General features: G+C 45.0%; 3 protein-coding genes across 15 annotated transcripts in view; 2 read left to right on the top strand and 1 right to left on the bottom strand.

Annotated features, from left to right (window-relative positions):
• Positions 1-282: 282 nt before the first annotated feature.
• LOC131110296 (neuronal acetylcholine receptor subunit non-alpha-2-like) lies at positions 283-9,173 on the top strand. Of its 2 annotated transcripts, none has more exons than XM_058063264.1 (8): positions 283-2,283; positions 2,787-2,855; positions 2,994-3,260; positions 3,895-4,046; positions 5,295-5,339; positions 5,450-5,559; positions 6,368-7,268; positions 7,346-9,173. In XM_058063264.1, the coding sequence occupies exons 3-8, from the start codon at positions 3,179-3,181 to the stop codon at positions 7,517-7,519; spliced, it is 1,464 nt and encodes a 487-aa protein (XP_057919247.1). In that variant the 5' UTR covers positions 283-2,283; positions 2,787-2,855; positions 2,994-3,178; the 3' UTR covers positions 7,520-9,173. The 2 variants fall into 2 exon arrangements, with proteins under 2 accessions (XP_057919247.1, XP_057919248.1); XM_058063265.1 differs by having other exon boundaries at positions 2,787-2,859.
• On the bottom strand, positions 7,417-15,819 carry LOC131110297 (uncharacterized protein C3orf85-like). Of its 12 annotated transcripts, none has more exons than XM_058063279.1 (6): positions 15,676-15,819; positions 10,945-11,056; positions 10,798-10,833; positions 9,624-9,748; positions 9,478-9,563; positions 7,417-9,321 (listed from the first exon to the last, which is right to left on the bottom strand). In XM_058063279.1, exons 3-6 carry the CDS (start codon positions 10,829-10,831, stop codon positions 9,243-9,245), a joined length of 324 nt encoding a protein of 107 aa, XP_057919262.1. In that variant the 5' UTR covers positions 10,832-10,833; positions 10,945-11,056; positions 15,676-15,819; the 3' UTR covers positions 7,417-9,242. The 12 variants fall into 12 exon arrangements, with proteins under 12 accessions (XP_057919262.1, XP_057919263.1, XP_057919260.1 ...); XM_058063280.1 differs by having other exon boundaries at positions 10,945-11,016; positions 15,676-15,809; XM_058063277.1 differs by lacking the exon at positions 15,676-15,819 and adding an exon at positions 11,220-11,759 and having other exon boundaries at positions 10,945-11,016.
• LOC131110295 (neuronal acetylcholine receptor subunit alpha-7-like) overlaps positions 15,590-17,212 on the top strand; it is a 23,746-nt gene continuing 22,123 nt past the window's right edge. Inside the window, exon 1 of the mRNA XM_058063263.1 lies at positions 15,590-16,026. Coding sequence (XP_057919246.1) covers positions 15,957-16,026 — 70 coding nt within the window. The 5' untranslated portion in view covers positions 15,590-15,956. The remainder of the gene's footprint in view (positions 16,027-17,212) is intronic.

Genomic DNA, 17,212 nt, shown 5'->3' with positions numbered 1-17,212 from the left:
TGCCCTCCCACTGGGGACCCGTAGAACTGCATCATCCCCTCATGACATGACTTCACATGTAATGGTAATGGTAATGGTAATGGTTTAATTTCATTTGACCGTGCATCAGATTACAATTGAGTGCATCCCATAATCAGTTCCCAGTTCCACATGTCCAAAAGGAGTAGGAAGAAGTAAAGCTTATTAAATCCTACCCCTTCCATCTGGTACTTTTACAATCAGTAACTGTTACATTTGTTCACTTCCTGCTTTCCTAATGTAGTTTAATTTTTTTGTTTTTTTTTAAATTTCATTTAATTTCATTTAATTTCATTTAATTTCATTTATTTTTTTAATTTTTTTTTTAATTTTAATTTAATTTAATTTAATTTAATTTTTTGTTTCGGACCTTTGAACCCAGCTGCCTCAAGCAAGAGATCCAATCCAGCAGCCACCAAACCAAAAACCCCTTAACGCCTTGGCATCTACTTTTACAATCATTAACTGTTACATTTGTTCACTTCCTGCTTTCCATAATATAGTTTAAGGTTTTTTTTTGTTTTTTTTGTTAATAATGTACCTCGTACCGAAGTACGAGGTGATATGACCATACAATGACATTATGGGTACCATAGTAACCATCAATATAGTGATATATATAGAACGTCATGATTGGTTTAAGACTCTTCATCCTTGTATTTCGCAAACATCAACAAATATCATCATGTGATTATTTCCCTCCTTATTCCTTGACTTCCGTAGATTGGAATGACATGGGAGCATCTTAACCATAACTATTGGCTGCTTCTGTTCCTTGAGGTCTGACAACAACAAAAACCAAACTCCAATTGGATGCAGTATAAAAGCCGCCGATGTGAAACCGCTTCTGATCCACTTCTTATTCCCTTTCCTAGAATTGCACAGCGTGGCCTCGAAGCCACTCAAGATTCGTCTGATTCCAAGAAAAGCTGCCGGTGGCGACTTTAGGACCCGACGTTCTTCTTTGGGTCCCGTTGCCGCTTTTATCACCAGTTCTTTAAAAGGCTTAAAATAACAAACAGATGATTATAAGATAACAAAAAGCTGCAGGCGTGAGGAGACGCAGCTGTTTGCTCCTTTATGAAATATTTCTGCACCCAGCCAAATTATGCAGACGGGAATTATGCAACAACAGCAGAGACGACCAGCCAGGGCAGCACACATGCAAATATAGGACCAACGTGCAGCTGCCTGCCCAGGGTCCTGATGGAAGGAAGCGGCAGGTTTCCCGCCCACAAGAATTTGTGTTTCCAAATGATTAGAAGGGAGGCGGCGTACGGGACGATCTGGGAGGCAGCAGCTGCTCGTCCCCCTGGCTCCAAGTGGAGCAGAAAATCAGGATAATTTCATTGTGATAATCAGCCTCCCACCCCCACCCCCTCATCGTCTCTGTAACCCACGATGAGGACAGAGGAGATGAAGATGCGCTCCATAGGCGGGGTGTGTCATAGTCGGCCATGCCGTAAATGAACGATTAGAGCCAGTCTGTGCACCACAAGGGTTTTTTAGTTTGTTGGCTGCGGGCTTTTCGGTCGTATCTCCGAGATATCTGATGGTGCTCTGATGCTAACTGCTAACGGCTCTCTAAAACTTTCATGTGAAGGAATTGACTGTGAAAATATGATAGCAACTGTACTTGTAGTATACCGTTGGTTGTACGACGCCATCAATCATGTCCATCCACTGTAGGATCAGTCATGTCGAATAGAGGAAATGGTTCAAAACCAGTGATACAGGATGACACAATCCGTCCATCCAGCCGTCTTCTTCTTCCGCTTATCCGAGGTGCGGTCATTTACAGCTAATAGCACAACAATGATGGACGATGTCAATGTTTTCCTGTGGACAGAGGTTTTTTTTTTTTTTTTTTAATGCCACTGGTGTGGTTGGAGCTTTGTTTAAAACACAGAAAATGTGCTTGTTTGCCTCAGTAACTTGGGAATCCAACACTTCCCATGTATTCCCATGTATCCACCCGAATTGCTCATTGCAGTAAAAATTTATTTTGCTTCCAATTGCTGTTAAAATTCATCATTGGGCTTATTTGTAAACGTTGGAACAAATGTACATGTATCACAATGCATTCTCAATTATTTTCTTCTATTATATTCTGTACCCCACACAATAAACCACCAATGGTGTTCTTATAGCGACGTGATGCAGTACTCAGACTGGCCAGTGAGAGGCAGCAGCGCCCCGCAAGGGCATCCACACCGGAAATAAAAACAAACTGGAAGAAGACGCTAAGCTAGGCTATCTTATCAGGTATGTTAATGTTATATTCTAACTCGTATAATATGTATGGACTTTACTAGACTAATATTTGCGTGCTCATGTTGTGTTTTTGTGTGAGTGTGTTGTTTTTTTTATCACCTCAGGTTGCGATTTTTCACACGCTCTGCCTACAAGTTTCTTAGCACATCAAAAGTGTGGTCATCTGTGAATTAGTAACCACTTCCTAATATTGGCAGTCTCATCTTCTTACATATCAATCAAAATAGTAAAATAGTCCTTTAGAACTAGTGGACATTTGGTAGCCCACTCATTTGTTGGCGTTCGTAACACTGAACGCAACACTCCCACACACACTCACCTGGAAAGTAGTGGCTCGACGCTTAATAATAATTAATAGCTGTTATAATTAATTAAGGTTAATGTCATTAATGTTAAAACTTACCTTGCCTCCCTTGATTTTGCATATAGGACTATAATGTGCTTGTGTTAAGTGTTAAATGGACTTAAATTGGCTAAAGCGATGTGATTTTTAGCGCCCTCCGGTGGCCTCTTTGTGTCATGGACGTCCATCCTACAAAGAGGACTCATCAACTATCCATACAGTATGTATGTTTCATTTAAATTGTTACTTGTTTCAAGGTCTGTACTGTGTTTTATGGTAATAAAACATACATAAGTAGTGTAAAGGACAACTATATGATCGCTATGCACTAATAAAAGTTCCTCCATGTTTATTCCAGAGGCTCCACCCCCTCCACATCCGTTCCTCCTCCTCCGCCACCGTGAAGCTCCAAGCGGAGTCTACTCGCCGGCTCTCTCCCCCGCTGGACCCCGCTATGTCCGCCTCGGATTTGACGGGAACCTCGACGTCTTTCTGGGCCGGTGGACGTTCGTGAAGAGAAGCTGCAGGAGCTCACAGGACAAGATGAAGTTGGTGCTCCCCTCCTTCCTCCTCCTGCTCCTCCTCCTGGCTGCATCCTGCCCGATGTCCTTCGCCTCCATCACCAGTAAGAACCGTTAATGCATGGCAAATAAATATGTACTATGTTATCTTGTATGTATGGTTAATACTTGTATCATTAGTATACAATAGAGTACAATAGATGACAATAGAGTAATAATGCTACCAACTAAAACTACAAACACAATGAAATTATATTATTAAATGAATGACTTCATCATCTTTGTAAAAGCATATTTTATTATGTTCTTTAGCTGGTGTGCTAATGTGGTAAAAATAGCTTTCATCCTGCGTACATATACACTGTACATATAATAATAATAATAGTAATAATGATAATAATTGTAATCATTTCAATTCTTGTCCCCTTCCTAACAAGCCGAAGAAATAGAAGAAAATAACATAGAAGGATGTAGAAAGGTGAAATGAAGTGTGACTAAAGTATGGTAAAAAATGGTAATTTACAAAAACACCAGTGTGGTGTGTTTATAAATAAAAACTGCAGTCGTGCTTTAACGATCGTCCTCATGTGATAAGACAAAAAAAAAAGTATTTCTGCCTTCTGTGCTGACAGCTCACCTTCAAAAGCGTCTTATTCTACATTTGCCCTCCGTGCAGGACACCTACCGATCCCGCGTCCGTCTGATTGACCCCCCCCATGTGTCTTCTGTTCATGCTAGCTCCCAGCGAGTTCGTGTCCTTGGCGGAGATGGAGGACGCGCTGCTGAAGAACCTCTTCCAAGGCTACCAGCGCTGGGTGAGGCCCATCCAGCACGCCAACGACACCATCAAGGTCCGCTTCGGCCTTAAGATCTCCCAGCTGGTCGATGTGGTGAGGAGGGAATTCTGACGTCATGGTTCTGACTTCTTATTGACCTAGACTGGTACCCCTTCATCAGGGACACCCACAACATACTATGATGTTTTTATAATGGAAGTAATGTAAATAGAAATCATCCGTTCCAGAGTCAAGCTGTGGCCGTCATGAAACTTGTATGATATTTTGCGTGTAGATGGTCCGTACGAGGGTTGTGACATCGGCTTAAAGTGGACCTAGGAAATATATTTTGCGTGTAGATGGTCCGTACGAGGGTTGTGACCTCGGCTTAAAGTGGACCTAGGATGCTTTTTCCAGAGAATGTTTTATTCTGGTGTGAAACCAGTCCAAAGTTTCACATCAGGAACGCTGAAAGACGTTTGGGATGGCTCTGAATGCTCGTATTCTTCTAACGCCGGCACCCTGTGACATCACAGTGAGCCTTGTACCAGGTCACCAGCTTGACTTCTTTATATGGGCGTGCCCCGGTACAAGCCGCACTAGCTGTTGGCTGAGTGGGACCAATCACAGCGGAGTGGGCGTGCCCAGAGGTGGGTCGTGGGTGGCATGAATTCCAGCTGGAGTAGGTGCAGATTATGGAAGATGTAGAAAGCTTTCTGTGGAGCATAAGGTCCACTTTAATGTTCAGTGAATGCACCAGTAGATGTTTCTCTGTGTTTGTATAAATTAGAGTTTCGAAACTTCCCAAACTCCTGAAAATAGATCGGGAACGCTTTGAGATTCACGCTTCTCTTGCTGGAGTGCTCCTTGTGAATATTTCAGAGGCTGCCTCTGATAGGATGAGATGCTTTGGTTTGTTGAAAGGGAGGAAAATGGAGGATGCTAATGGATGAAGCACGCTCCCTGCCGTGAAATATTCATCCCCACCATTTTCCACCTGCCTCGTGAGCTGCAAACAAACCCCCCCCCCCCTCCTTTTGAATTTTGGACTGGAAGAGACAAGAGACGGAGCGGCGACAATGTGTGGTCCCCTGATCCTCCCTGATTGGCTGCTGCGAGGCTCACTATTAGATCACGCTTCACCTCTGCTCAGTGTGATGGCCGCGACGTCCGAGTGAAGGTGACAGCTCTCCCGTATGCAGCAGGCTACAGCCGCAACGACTGTGTACACACCACATATTACCTTTCCCTTCCCACTGGGGCAGTCCAGGCCTAGAATTCGGTTGTGGATCCCTGGGTTCCACGTTCCAAGGCTGTATGCTAGGTAGTTTTGCATCTGTAATGAAGCGTGTTTGTTTGTAGGATGAGAAGAACCAGCTCATGACGACAAACGTTTGGCTGTGGCAGGTGAGCTACGTCGCTACGTCGCTACGTTGGTCGTCTGGTTTCAGACCCGCGTGTTTCCCATCCTATCGGTAACGCGGCTCTTTGTGTTTTCCGTCTGATGTGTGGAACAGGAGTGGATCGACTACAAGCTGCGCTGGAATCCTGACAAATACGGAGGCATCACTTCCATCCGAGTACCATCGGAAAACATCTGGCTCCCCGATATCGTCCTCTACGAGAAGTAAGATTCTTTGACACAAGATGATCGGTTAAAACGCCAACCTGACATTTGACCCCGGCTAAAGCAGCGTCAGATTGTGGAGATGTAATTTCCCATAATCCATCACTTCCTCCTTTTAAGGACGAGGACAAGGTTTGACAAACGCCTGACCTTCATGTCCAATCATTTTGGAAAATCAGACCAGGGAAAATATTCCATTCCTAACAGTATGAACTTCGGTCTTTTTCCTGGTTTGCTGGTTTTCTTTTCCAAATATTGATATTTTATTGATATTTTATTTCATTTTCTCTCATATTATGATGGCTTTTATTTCCATCATAGAGAAATTTCCCCAACCTAGTTTGTCATAATTTTACTACTTTATGCTCCTAAAATAACCAGATTTTCCGCATAATACTTCAATGTAAAACTGCTATTTTTTTACTTGTAATATTTGGACTTTTTTACCGTTTTTTATTTGTATTTTTCCGGTTAATTCTAGAACGTGCCAAAGCATCGGACACCCCGAGATGTGCTAATTATTCTTATATCAGTTCCTCAAGTACGGTATTAAGTATAAGTATATAAGTATAAGTATTTGACTAGGATGATATGTTTAAAACGTGAATGTGTGAGTAGTGAAAGTATGGCTAAATAAAGCCGTTTCCGCAATCCGGTGGCATTCCGAATGAATCCCGTGAAATGAAATCTCAGCGCCGTACGATGGCTTCCTGTCCTACGCCCCGTGGCCGTGCTTCGGAACGAGCCACACGATAGAAAAAGCGATCCAGATGTTCTCCCGACTCATCACGTGTTATCGTTTTGCCAGCGCCGACGGCCGCTTCGAAGGCTCCCTGATGACCAAAGCCATCGTCAAGTACAACGGGGCCATCACGTGGACGCCGCCCGCCAGTTACAAGTCAGCCTGCACCATGGACGTCACCTTCTTCCCCTTCGACCGCCAAAACTGCACCATGAAGTTCGGCTCCTGGACCTACGACGGCCACATGGTGGACCTGGTCTTGATCGACAAGCAGGTGGACCGCAAGGACTTTTTCGACAATGGCGAGTGGGAGATCCTCAGCGCCACGGGGGCGCGGGGGAACCGCAAGGACGGCTTGTATTCCTACCCCTTCGTCACGTATTCCTTCATCCTGAAGAGGTTGCCCTTGTTCTACACGCTCTTCCTCATCATCCCGTGTCTGGGTTTGTCCCTCCTCACCGTGCTGGTGTTCTACCTGCCCTCCGACGAAGGCGAGAAGCTGTCGCTGTCCACGTCCGTCCTGGTGTCGCTCACCGTCTTCCTGCTGGTCATCGAGGAGATCATCCCGTCCTCCTCCAAAGTCATCCCGCTCATCGGCGAGTACCTGCTCTTCATCATGATCTTCGTCACGCTCTCCATCATCGTCACCGTGTTCGTCATCAACGTGCACCACCGCTCCTCGGCCACCTACCACCCCATGTCGCCGTGGGTCCGCAGCCTCTTCCTGCAGAAGCTGCCCAGGCTGCTGTGCATGCGGGGTCACACCGACCGCTACCACTACCCCGAGCTGGCCCCCGAAAGCCCCGAGGTCAAGCCCAGGGGTCGCAGAGGCGGTGCGAGGGCGAGCGGCGGCCAGGCGGCCGCTGACGGGAAGGAGGAGGAGGCCTGGGCAGCCATGTTGGATAAGGCCATCTACTCCGTGCGCTACATCAGCAGACACATACGCAAGGAACACTTCATCCGAGAGGTGAGCTCCACTCTTCTCAGCGTCGCCTCGCTGCTCGTGATTCACCGCCATGTTGCCTCTCCTCCCCCCCCCCCCAGGTGGTGCAAGACTGGAAGTTTGTGGCCCAGGTGTTGGACAGGATCTTCCTGTGGGCCTTCCTCACTGTTTCCATACTGGGAACCATCCTCATCTTCACCCCAGCTCTGCACATGTTCCTCAAAGTTCCTCCGCCAATCGCAAGTGAGGAGCCGCCTTTAAACTCGCAGCTTTAAGCCACGCCTCCATTCTAGTCTAACAATACTTCTTACGAATACTCTAGTTTCCCTTTTGAATGATTGTGTACTCCTCGTACCCTCAGCGTACGTTTAGGCCTGAAGGCATCGTTGGCCATGAACAAACATGCACCCTTCACTCCTTCACTCCTTCCTTTCAACCTTGGCACTGGGGGGCTGGAGTCGGCCAATCGCAGTAGAGTGGGCGTGGTCAGGGAGGAGGCTGCCCAATCCAAGCCTGCCAGGGGTGTCCAAAGATTCCTTTTTAGTTTTATGGAAATATGATTTCATTCAAAAAGGAACAATGAACAAATAGCAGTCATTTCACAAGAATACAGTCAAAATATTTGGATAAAAGTACGAGAATGACATTGTGATATGAGGAGGAGAAATATGATTAGTAGCATAGAATAAGGTATCTTTTTAAAAGACTGACAAAATAATGTTGCATTATGGGGGAAATTTGGTTGCAGAAAAAGTTGCAATGTTAAAGGGTAAAGTCCATAATATATTTATGGGAATGAAATCAGCATTTTTTACAAGAATAAAGTCAAAACTCCTTAGCAACACATACAACTTCTTAGCAACGCCATACCAATCCTTAGCAACGCCGTACAGCTCCTTAGCAACGCCGTACAGCTACGTAGCAACGCCGTACAGCTCCTTAGCAACGCCGTACAACTCCTAGCAACGCCATACAACTCCTAGCAACGCCATACAACTCTTAGCAACGCCATACAACTCTTAGCAACGCCGTACAACTCCTTAGCAATGCCGTACAACTCCTTAGCAACGCCATACAACTCCTTAGCAACGCCATACAGCTCCTTAGCAATGCCGTACAACTCCTTAGCAACAGATACAACTCCTTAGCAACGCCATACAACTCCTTAGCAACGCCATACAACTCCTTAGCAACAGATACAACTTCTTAGCAACAGATACAACTTCTTAGCAACGCCATACAACTCCTTAGCAACGCCATACAACTTCTTAGCAACACCATACAACCCCTTAGCAACGCCATACAACTCCTTAGCAACGCCATACAACTCCTTAGCAACAGATACAACTTCTTAGCAACACCATACAACATCTTAGCACGTGGTGCTTTACAAAAGATCAAAATAATTTTTTTTTTAGTATGTGGTCCTTGGAAAACGTTTGGACACCCCTGGTATGTATAATTTAGAGTATTTTATAAAAAAAAAAAAAAAAAACTTACTGCAGCGCCCCCTGGAGTCCAGTATCAATCATAAAGCCCCTGAAGTGAGTGGGATGAGGACCCTTTACGTCTCTAAGACTTGAAGTATAAATTAAGTATAAATGATTTTTAGTTCTTCCTACTCAATTGACATAATTTAGCATGAACTATTTTGGACACGTGTTGCATGAAACGTCCATAATGTCATCAACCATTTCTACTAAAAAGTGCTGATGTAAGACGTCAGTGAGTGACAGCACCACCTAGTGGTAACAACAACAAGTGTCTTTCTAGGAAGCTTTTGCATAAAAGGACTTGTTTGAATTTGCTGCTTCTTCGGTCTGGAATAAAGATACAGCTTCATGTAAGAATATGATTGACAGTTGTATTTGTGACACACCAGTCATTCCTCACTACCATTCCTAGCTGAAGTAGAAACGGAAACGTGATATGGTGTTGTGGATCACGAGTGCAGGAAGCGTCTTTCCAACGCCACGCCAGCGACGCTCGCCATCTCTTCTAGTTGCGTCCTCCCGTCTGGCTGTCCAAGTGAGCGCGAGCGTTGCGCAACATCTCCATGTACATCCTGTTGTTCTCGCTGCAACATCCAACAGACAACACACGTTGGCAAGCAGCAGGGATTCTAATCTAGGAGCTCAGCTAGTTTTAAAGAAACGGCTCATTGACACTTGTTGCCGGGCGGAACAGCCCACGTGGTGGGGGGGGGGCTGTCCCCCCATATTGCGCCACTTACTCGGCCACAGAGCGGTCAAACATCAGGTTGCCCATATCCATGTAGAACTGCGCGTCTGTTCTAAGGGCGGTCCAGTACTCGTTAGCCTGGGACACAGAACCGGTGTGAGAACCTAGAACGTCATCATCTGCTAGCGGTGGTCCCACCTGCTCCTGGATGGTGTAACCCCACTGGTTCTGAGCGTGGTGGGGGTCCCAGTATCCCGATTGTCTCTTCAGTCGGATGAAACGCTTTGCTTCCTCCTCTTTCACGAAGGGGGCCGCCAAGACCCCTGAAAGCACAACAATCAAGGTAGGAACCTCCGAGGTTGGAGGTCCAAAGTGTCGTAGCAAAGAGCACTTGAAGTATTTTCTAAAATATTTTTTTAAAATCATCATATTAGAAGAAACAAACAAAACAAAAGAACAGCATTTTGGGAATTTTTTTTTGGGGGGGGGGAAATGTAGAATATTATGGAAATAAAGTCACAATATTATGGAAATAAACAGGGTAATACAAATAAATAGGATAATTGATCATAAAAATAAATGAATAGGATAATACGAATGAATAAATTGATCATAAAAATAAATAGGATAATACAAATAAATAAATTGATCATACAAATAAACAAACAGCACAATACAAATAAATACATTGATAATAAAATATAAATATATAGGGTAGTAAATTTCCAAGAAGAAATGTGAAACATTTTAACATGATTTATAATGGAGGATAACGACAGGATATGGAGGACAATAAAGTCCAAAAAAGTTGTATTCTAACCTAATCTGAGGGTGTAATTTCACAAGAATAAAATGGTCATATTATGAGGAAAAATAATGTCATTTAGGAACATAAATATTAAACAAAAAATAAAAGTCATACTATTATGAGAGACAAACTTTTTGGAAAATTTGGTTTTGAAAGAATATTATTAAATAATATTATTATGGGAATAAAGAAGTCAAAATGTTATGGAAAAAAAAGTAGAACTATTTGAATTTTTTTTTTTTAAACATAAAAAATATGAAAAAGAGCAAGTGGAAGCTAATGCTACGCTTTCCACCGACAGGACGAAGCTGAGATGCAGTTTCTCCTGGACTGTATCTAACTTCTTAGCACGTGTGATGCTTCACAAAATAGCAAAGTTGCATCCTTTCATCTTTCACGATGTTAAAAAAACGTCTGAACTTGACAGAAAGACAGTCTGGCCTGGAGAAGACCATCAACATGGACTTCTCCATGTAGATATTCATGCAACGTAAAGATACTCCTATTGAGTGCCAAAGTACGGAGATGATGATGATGATGATGATTAGTGGTGGTGGTACTTACCAGCCAGGAGAGCCAACAGGATGACACACTTCATGTCTGCAACGTTCAGCATGAGGGCGTCAGGCGGGACAAAGCATCGGATGCTGTGATGAACGAACGAACGCACGTGGAGGTAGACGCTAGATTTCACCAAAGGCCCAGCTTTACCTGCGGAGTCAACGCCGACCTCGGCTTCCACTTGGGAATCTCACAGACGAATGTGGACAAGAACAAGGGTGTCTTTCACCGAGAGGGAGGACAAGCATGCGTCAGAAGGTAACTGGCCAAAACACACACACACACACACACACACACACACATGGTAAACACTGCTGCTTCATAAAGACCAGCCTGTATGAAGCAGTAGTCTGTGTGTCAGCAAAGTTTGGCAACTATCTGGTTTGTTTTGCTCAATGGCAGTTATTTAAAAGACTTGGACTCACCCACAATTCCTTTGGAGTCAAGATCCAGTATTCCTTGTCACCGCCGTGTAATAACATTTCCGCCACTGGGTGGGGGTCTTACCACAATCACCAGCCCTTGTTCACACTATGCATTTATCATCAATATATGTACATCTAGAAATATCATTTCCATAATGATGATTAGAAAAGCAACATAGTCGAACTAGCAACCCACCTTTGTTACCGCGCTCACCTTTCCCTCACTGAGTGTTGGAGGTGTGACCTTTCTTCCACATCCCATAATACACCCTGTCATCATCGACAAACGTCTGACTGGCAGTGGAATTTAAGAAGGACGCCTTATTTTAATCACCGAGGTAACTGGAGCTCTCTCCGTGTCGGGAACCTCACACAGGACACTTCATTAGGTACGCTGGCAGACCAGTTCTTCACCAATACGACGAAGCTGGGATGCAGAAATAGATCTCCAACTTCCCAGCATATCTGCACGTGTTGCTTTACAAAATATCAACGTGGCATCTTTTTTTTCACTGTGCAGCCCTCACTAGGTGAAATGTGCCCCCCCCCCCCGCCCCCCCGGCCTAAAATAGAAGAAAATAAAACAGTAAGACACAAAGCGTCGTCATCATCTGACCCAAATCTACACAAACACGCTGCTGCCGTACGACGCCTCAGCATCCCAACCAGGAGAAAAGTCAACATGTCTGTGACCACATAGATTAGATAAGAAGAAAATAAGGGGGGGGCGGGTGAGAAGGGGGGGCACACAAGGAGCTCTGGAGAGCCAAGATGTTGAGGGCGAAACATTTAAGTCCATTAGTGGAACACTGCTCATGTATTAAAGATAAGAGAATTAACATCTCCCTGCGCTCTTTGCACCATTTTCACCGCTTATGATTCCTTCCTTCCTTCCTTCCTTCCTTCCAACACTTAGCGCTTTTCTAAATAACCCAGCCAACAGCAAACGCACCATCAGCCCACCTTCCCCCTGCCGACCGACTCCTGGGATGCCAACATGCCCCCCACCCAGATGGGTCTCATCCCTGCCAGGGTCCTACCCAGCATGGTTCCTACCTGGCGTGGTTCCTATAATTGGCATGGTTCCTACCTGGCGTGGTTCCTATAATTGGCATGGTTCCTACCTAGCGTGGTTCCTACCTGGAATAGTTCCTATAAATAGTATGGTTCCTATAACTGGCATGGTTCCTACCTAGCGTGGTTCCTACCTGGCGTGGTTCCTATAACTGGTATGGTTCCTACCTGGCATGGTTCCTATAACTGGTATGGTTCCTACCTGGCATGGTTCCTATAACTGGTATGGTTCCTACCTGGCATGGTTCCTATAACTGGTATGGTTCCTACCTGGCATGGTTCCTATAACTGGTATGGTTCCTACCTAGTGTGGGTCCGATAACTGGCATGGTTCCTACCTAGCGTGGTTCCTACCTGGCATGGTTCCTACCTAGCGTGGTTCCTACCTGGCGTGGTTCCTACCTGGCGTGGTTCCTACCTGGCGTGGTTCCTACCTGGCGTGGTTCCTATAACTGGTATGGTTCCTACAACTGGTATGGTTCCTACCTAGTGTGGGTCCGATAACTGGCATGGTTCCTACCTAGCGTGGTTCCTACCTGGCATGGTTCCTACCTAGTGTGGTTCCTACCTGGCGTGGTTCCTACCTGGCGTGGTTCCTACCTGGCGTGGTTCCTATAACTGGTATGGTTCCTACAACTGGTATGGTTCCTACCTAGTGTGGGTCCGATAACTAGCATGGTTCCTACCTAGTGTGGTTCCTATAACTGGTATGGTTCCTACCTAGTGTGGGTCCTACCTGGCATGGTTCCTACCTAGTATGGGTCCTACCTGGCATGGTTCCTACCAAGTGTGGGTCCTACCTGGCATGGTTCCTACCTAGCGTGGTTCCTATAACTGGTATGGTTCCTACCTGGCATGGTTCCTACCTAGTGTGGGTCCTACTTGGCATGGTTCCTACCTAGTGTGGGTCCTACCTGGCATGGTTCCTATAACTGGTATGGTTCCTACCTGGCATGGTTCCTACCTAGCGTGGGTCCTACCTAGCGTGGGTCCTACCTAGTGTGAGTCCTACCTGGCATGGGTCCTACCTAGTGTGGTTCCTATAACTGGTATGGTTCCTACCTGGCATGGTTCCTACCTAGCGTGGGTCCCACCCGGCATGGTTCCTACCCGTTCCTACCCAGTATTCCTACCCGGCATGGTTCCCTACACCTGGCATGGTTCCTACCCCTCGCCTGGTTCCAACCTGGCATGGCACACCTTCATCACTTATGGGACTCGTCACTGAGTGCCTTGAGGTTCTTGAAAAAGACTTTAAAAACCAGAATAAGGCCCTTCTAGTTCTTCCACCTCATTGCCTGTTGCATTCTATTTCTGCTCTCATTTGCGTACGAGGCAGACAGCCCCGGAGTAATGACCAGAACAAGAACCACGGGGCCTGGATGGGATGGAACAAATACACTCTTCATTAGGCCGAGCCTCATCTCAGCCGACCAAGACCTGTATTGAAGATGACAACAGCCAATAGCCAAAATATGAGCAGATCAGCACGATGCGTGTGGAAAACCAGCGTTATCGTTCCACTAGCCCAACTTTTGATTGCATCGTTAATGAGATTGCAGAGATTACATTCATAAACATCCCCAGTCCAGTGGTGATGAAATGAGCCTGTGTGGGTTCTGCATCTGCACACTTGACCGTAATTGTCTTCTGAATTAACCATGAGCTGGCAAATCATGACTGTTTATATACAGTACGCTACGCACAAACATCTCCGCAGACGGCCCGGCATTTAAACCGCAGGACTCGAGCACCAGTTGCGCTTGACAAAATAAGATACTGTACCACTTCCTTCTCACACGAACTAATCAATAGCTAGATATCGTAGACAGCAGAAGCCCTTTCTTCTCACAATGTGGTCTTATATTTCATCTCAATTATGTATGAATGATGAAACAAACATGATTTAGGTTGCTGCTCGTCCACTAGGAATTCTTGCAAACCTGAGCTTCAAGTACAGTAACCCTGAAGGGTCAAAAAGGTTCAATACTAAACTAGTGGAAGAGAACGGTTCTGACCGGGTCTGGGATCTGGGAACCCACATAGAAATGATTGTCCTTCGAGACCAAGCAACATCCCTGTGGTCATGGTCGTTTCCCACAACCCAATTTTGACTTTTTATAGAAAAACTCTTTAAAATTTCTACTTTATGCTACTAAAATCATGTTTTCCTACTTTTTTCTCTGAGTATTTTTACTTAAAAATTACTGCTGATTTTTCCAGTTTTCCAAGAAAAGTCCAGTTTTTTTTTTTCCAAAAAAGTGCCGTGGGCCGCACTTTGAACACCCCTACTCTTGACCTTGACGATAAGACAAGTCAAGTTCTCTTGATGTTGACAAGACAGACACACATGATGTCTATATGACGAGAAACTGAGTGGACCAATGTAGTCGTGAGGGTCGCGGGATATGCTGGAGCCTATCCCAGCTGACTTAGGACAAGAGGCGGGGTACACCCTGGACTGATCACCAGCCAATCGCAGGCCAGCGACATATTATTAGAACAATTCCAGCAAACATCCCCCCGGCCTGATGCTACCACCAGCAGGTTTCCTTGGAGGTACGCTCCTGGCCGGGTGATGATCCATGCTTGGATTCCTCCAAATATTCACACCAAAGACTTCAATCTTTGTCTCATCACACCAGAACATTTTTGTTTGTCACGGTGCAAGAGTCCTTCAGGTGCCTTTTGGCAAACTCCATGGGGGGGCTGCCAGGTGGCTTTGAATATGGCTGCTATTCCACTGACCACTCAGCTCATGGAGGCCACTCAGCTCATGTCTATTTCTCCATTTTTCATGTCTGTTCCCTTCACCGGAGCCTCAAGACAACCGTGGAGAGAATTCCTTGGACTTCATTCATCATGTATATTCATTTAAGATTGTTTTACACAAGCAAAGCTATAATTGTTAAACTATAACAACTAGCTAGCGAGTTGTAACTTCTTAGCTAGCTAATAGGACGTATAAGAAGGAAGGGCGTTGTGATAAAAATACATTAAGAACTTACACAATGTCAAAAACAACACGACAAGATGCACCATAACCGGAGAATAATTGCCAGCCGAGGTTAATTAGTGGCATCAATTTAACCACAAACATGCTAACCGGATCGCATGCTAACCAAGGTTCCATTATACATTTTAAATGTTGCCAGTCATAGAAATCAAACACAAAAAGTTCACCTCTACTTTCTTTACATTAAAGTAGTTCTAACAGTGAAGAAAGTTGTACAACTATTGCGTAAAAATATAGCGTAACATCATTAACAGTCCGTTAATTAACACGATAACGACTCATAATTATGACGTCATATTAAGACGACGGGACAAAAAACGTGTTTTCCTCCAAACTAGTATTCACCATGGCTGTAATGTTACATACCTTAGTTGTCAATGGACGAAGGAACGCACCAAAGTGTCAGGCATCCATAAGAAGACAAACTTAATTGTCGTTATTTTCAAGGCTATGTAGAGTGCGTATTTACTGAGGATTGTAAACAGCGACCATGTTGCTTCCCTCCTCCTCCTCCTCTCCTCCTCCCCCGCCTCCCCTGCCTCTTGTTGCCGACACCTCGGAAGAAGGAGAGCAGCCTGACTGAGCGACTCCCACTCCAGTCTCCCTCACCACAGAGCCGGCAGCCAGGGCCACCGGCCGGCGCCAGGATGCGGTGCCGCAAGTTTTGGGGGTCTTGCTCGCTTGGATTTTACGTGTGGGCAGCCATTCTCTTCAAAGGTATGTACGACACACGTCAAAACTACAGGCGTACGTGGGGACGTGAACGCAACACTGTGACACCTGTGCTGATGATTTGGGGTCAGTTTTTCTTCCTTGTGTTGAAATTTCAGTCATAAACTATTCAAACTAATACTACTGATACTTTTCACTATTAATTGTGGTACTTTTTATTGAAAAGATATTATCACCAGTATTGAACGCCTCACTGGAGAATATACATTGCATGCTTTTATGCATATGTATGTGTGCACATTAATGTCTGTGTTTATTACCTCCATCCCCCACATTCCATCATCATGATCATCATCATCATCTACAACATCTGGGTTGTTAACCAGTGTGACAGAGCAGCTTTTTGTGAAGATATGTGTGTGTGTGTGTGTGTGTGTGTCCTTCCCCAGTCTTCACCTCCCCACACCAAGGCAGACCCTGACATTGATGAATGTGTGTGATGATGGGCAAAGACAAGCCATCCATGGAGAATATGCATTTCTCCTGACACGAAGCAATGATCGGGGTCCCCATCAAAGTAGTAGAAGATGGCCCAAGTTCAGCACTCAGTAATGCATGTACTTTGAGTCACTGGGAGAAATGTACTAGTTGTTATGTTTGGGTATATGGGATGGGTGTGTATGAATGCCGTTTAATCATGTGTGCAATACTTGGCTGCGGCCAGCAGAGGTGCTGTTGATGCAGTTTGTTGCTTTTCCTATTTGTTTAGATGTTTCATGGAATAAGTAATAGTTATTTTTAATATTATTATTATTATTATTAATGACAGTTTTCATTGTAGACAATAACAAAGAGAGCCCCAACAAAACGAAATTAACGAGGTCATTCGCGGGTGTTTCTACCATTTTCTGCACTGCCAGTTTGCCAGCCACGTTTCATGCCGCTAACGACCCTCGTGATGTTGTTCTGAGGCAATGCATCCACTGCCCGGTCCCAGACGTGGTCCGTGGGGTTGAGGTCAGGGGACGTCGATGGCCATACCAGATGAGGCAATCTGACTTCCTGAAGTCGAGCTGTGATGGTTCAGCACGACGAGGTGGAGCGTTAATTAGGGGATGAGGTTTTCTATGCTCAACCTATGAAAATATTCCATTTATGAACACCGAATCTTATGTTTTCATTTATCACGGTATGGTCTGGAACCAATTAATTGCCATAAACGAGGGGCGAC

Source organism: Doryrhamphus excisus, chromosome 23 (genome assembly GCF_030265055.1).
Source record: "Doryrhamphus excisus isolate RoL2022-K1 chromosome 23, RoL_Dexc_1.0, whole genome shotgun sequence".
Lineage (NCBI taxonomy): Eukaryota > Metazoa > Chordata > Actinopteri > Syngnathiformes > Syngnathidae > Doryrhamphus > Doryrhamphus excisus.
The sequence above is the reverse complement of the archived record's forward strand: the minus strand, read 5'-3'. Positions and strand labels throughout refer to the sequence as shown.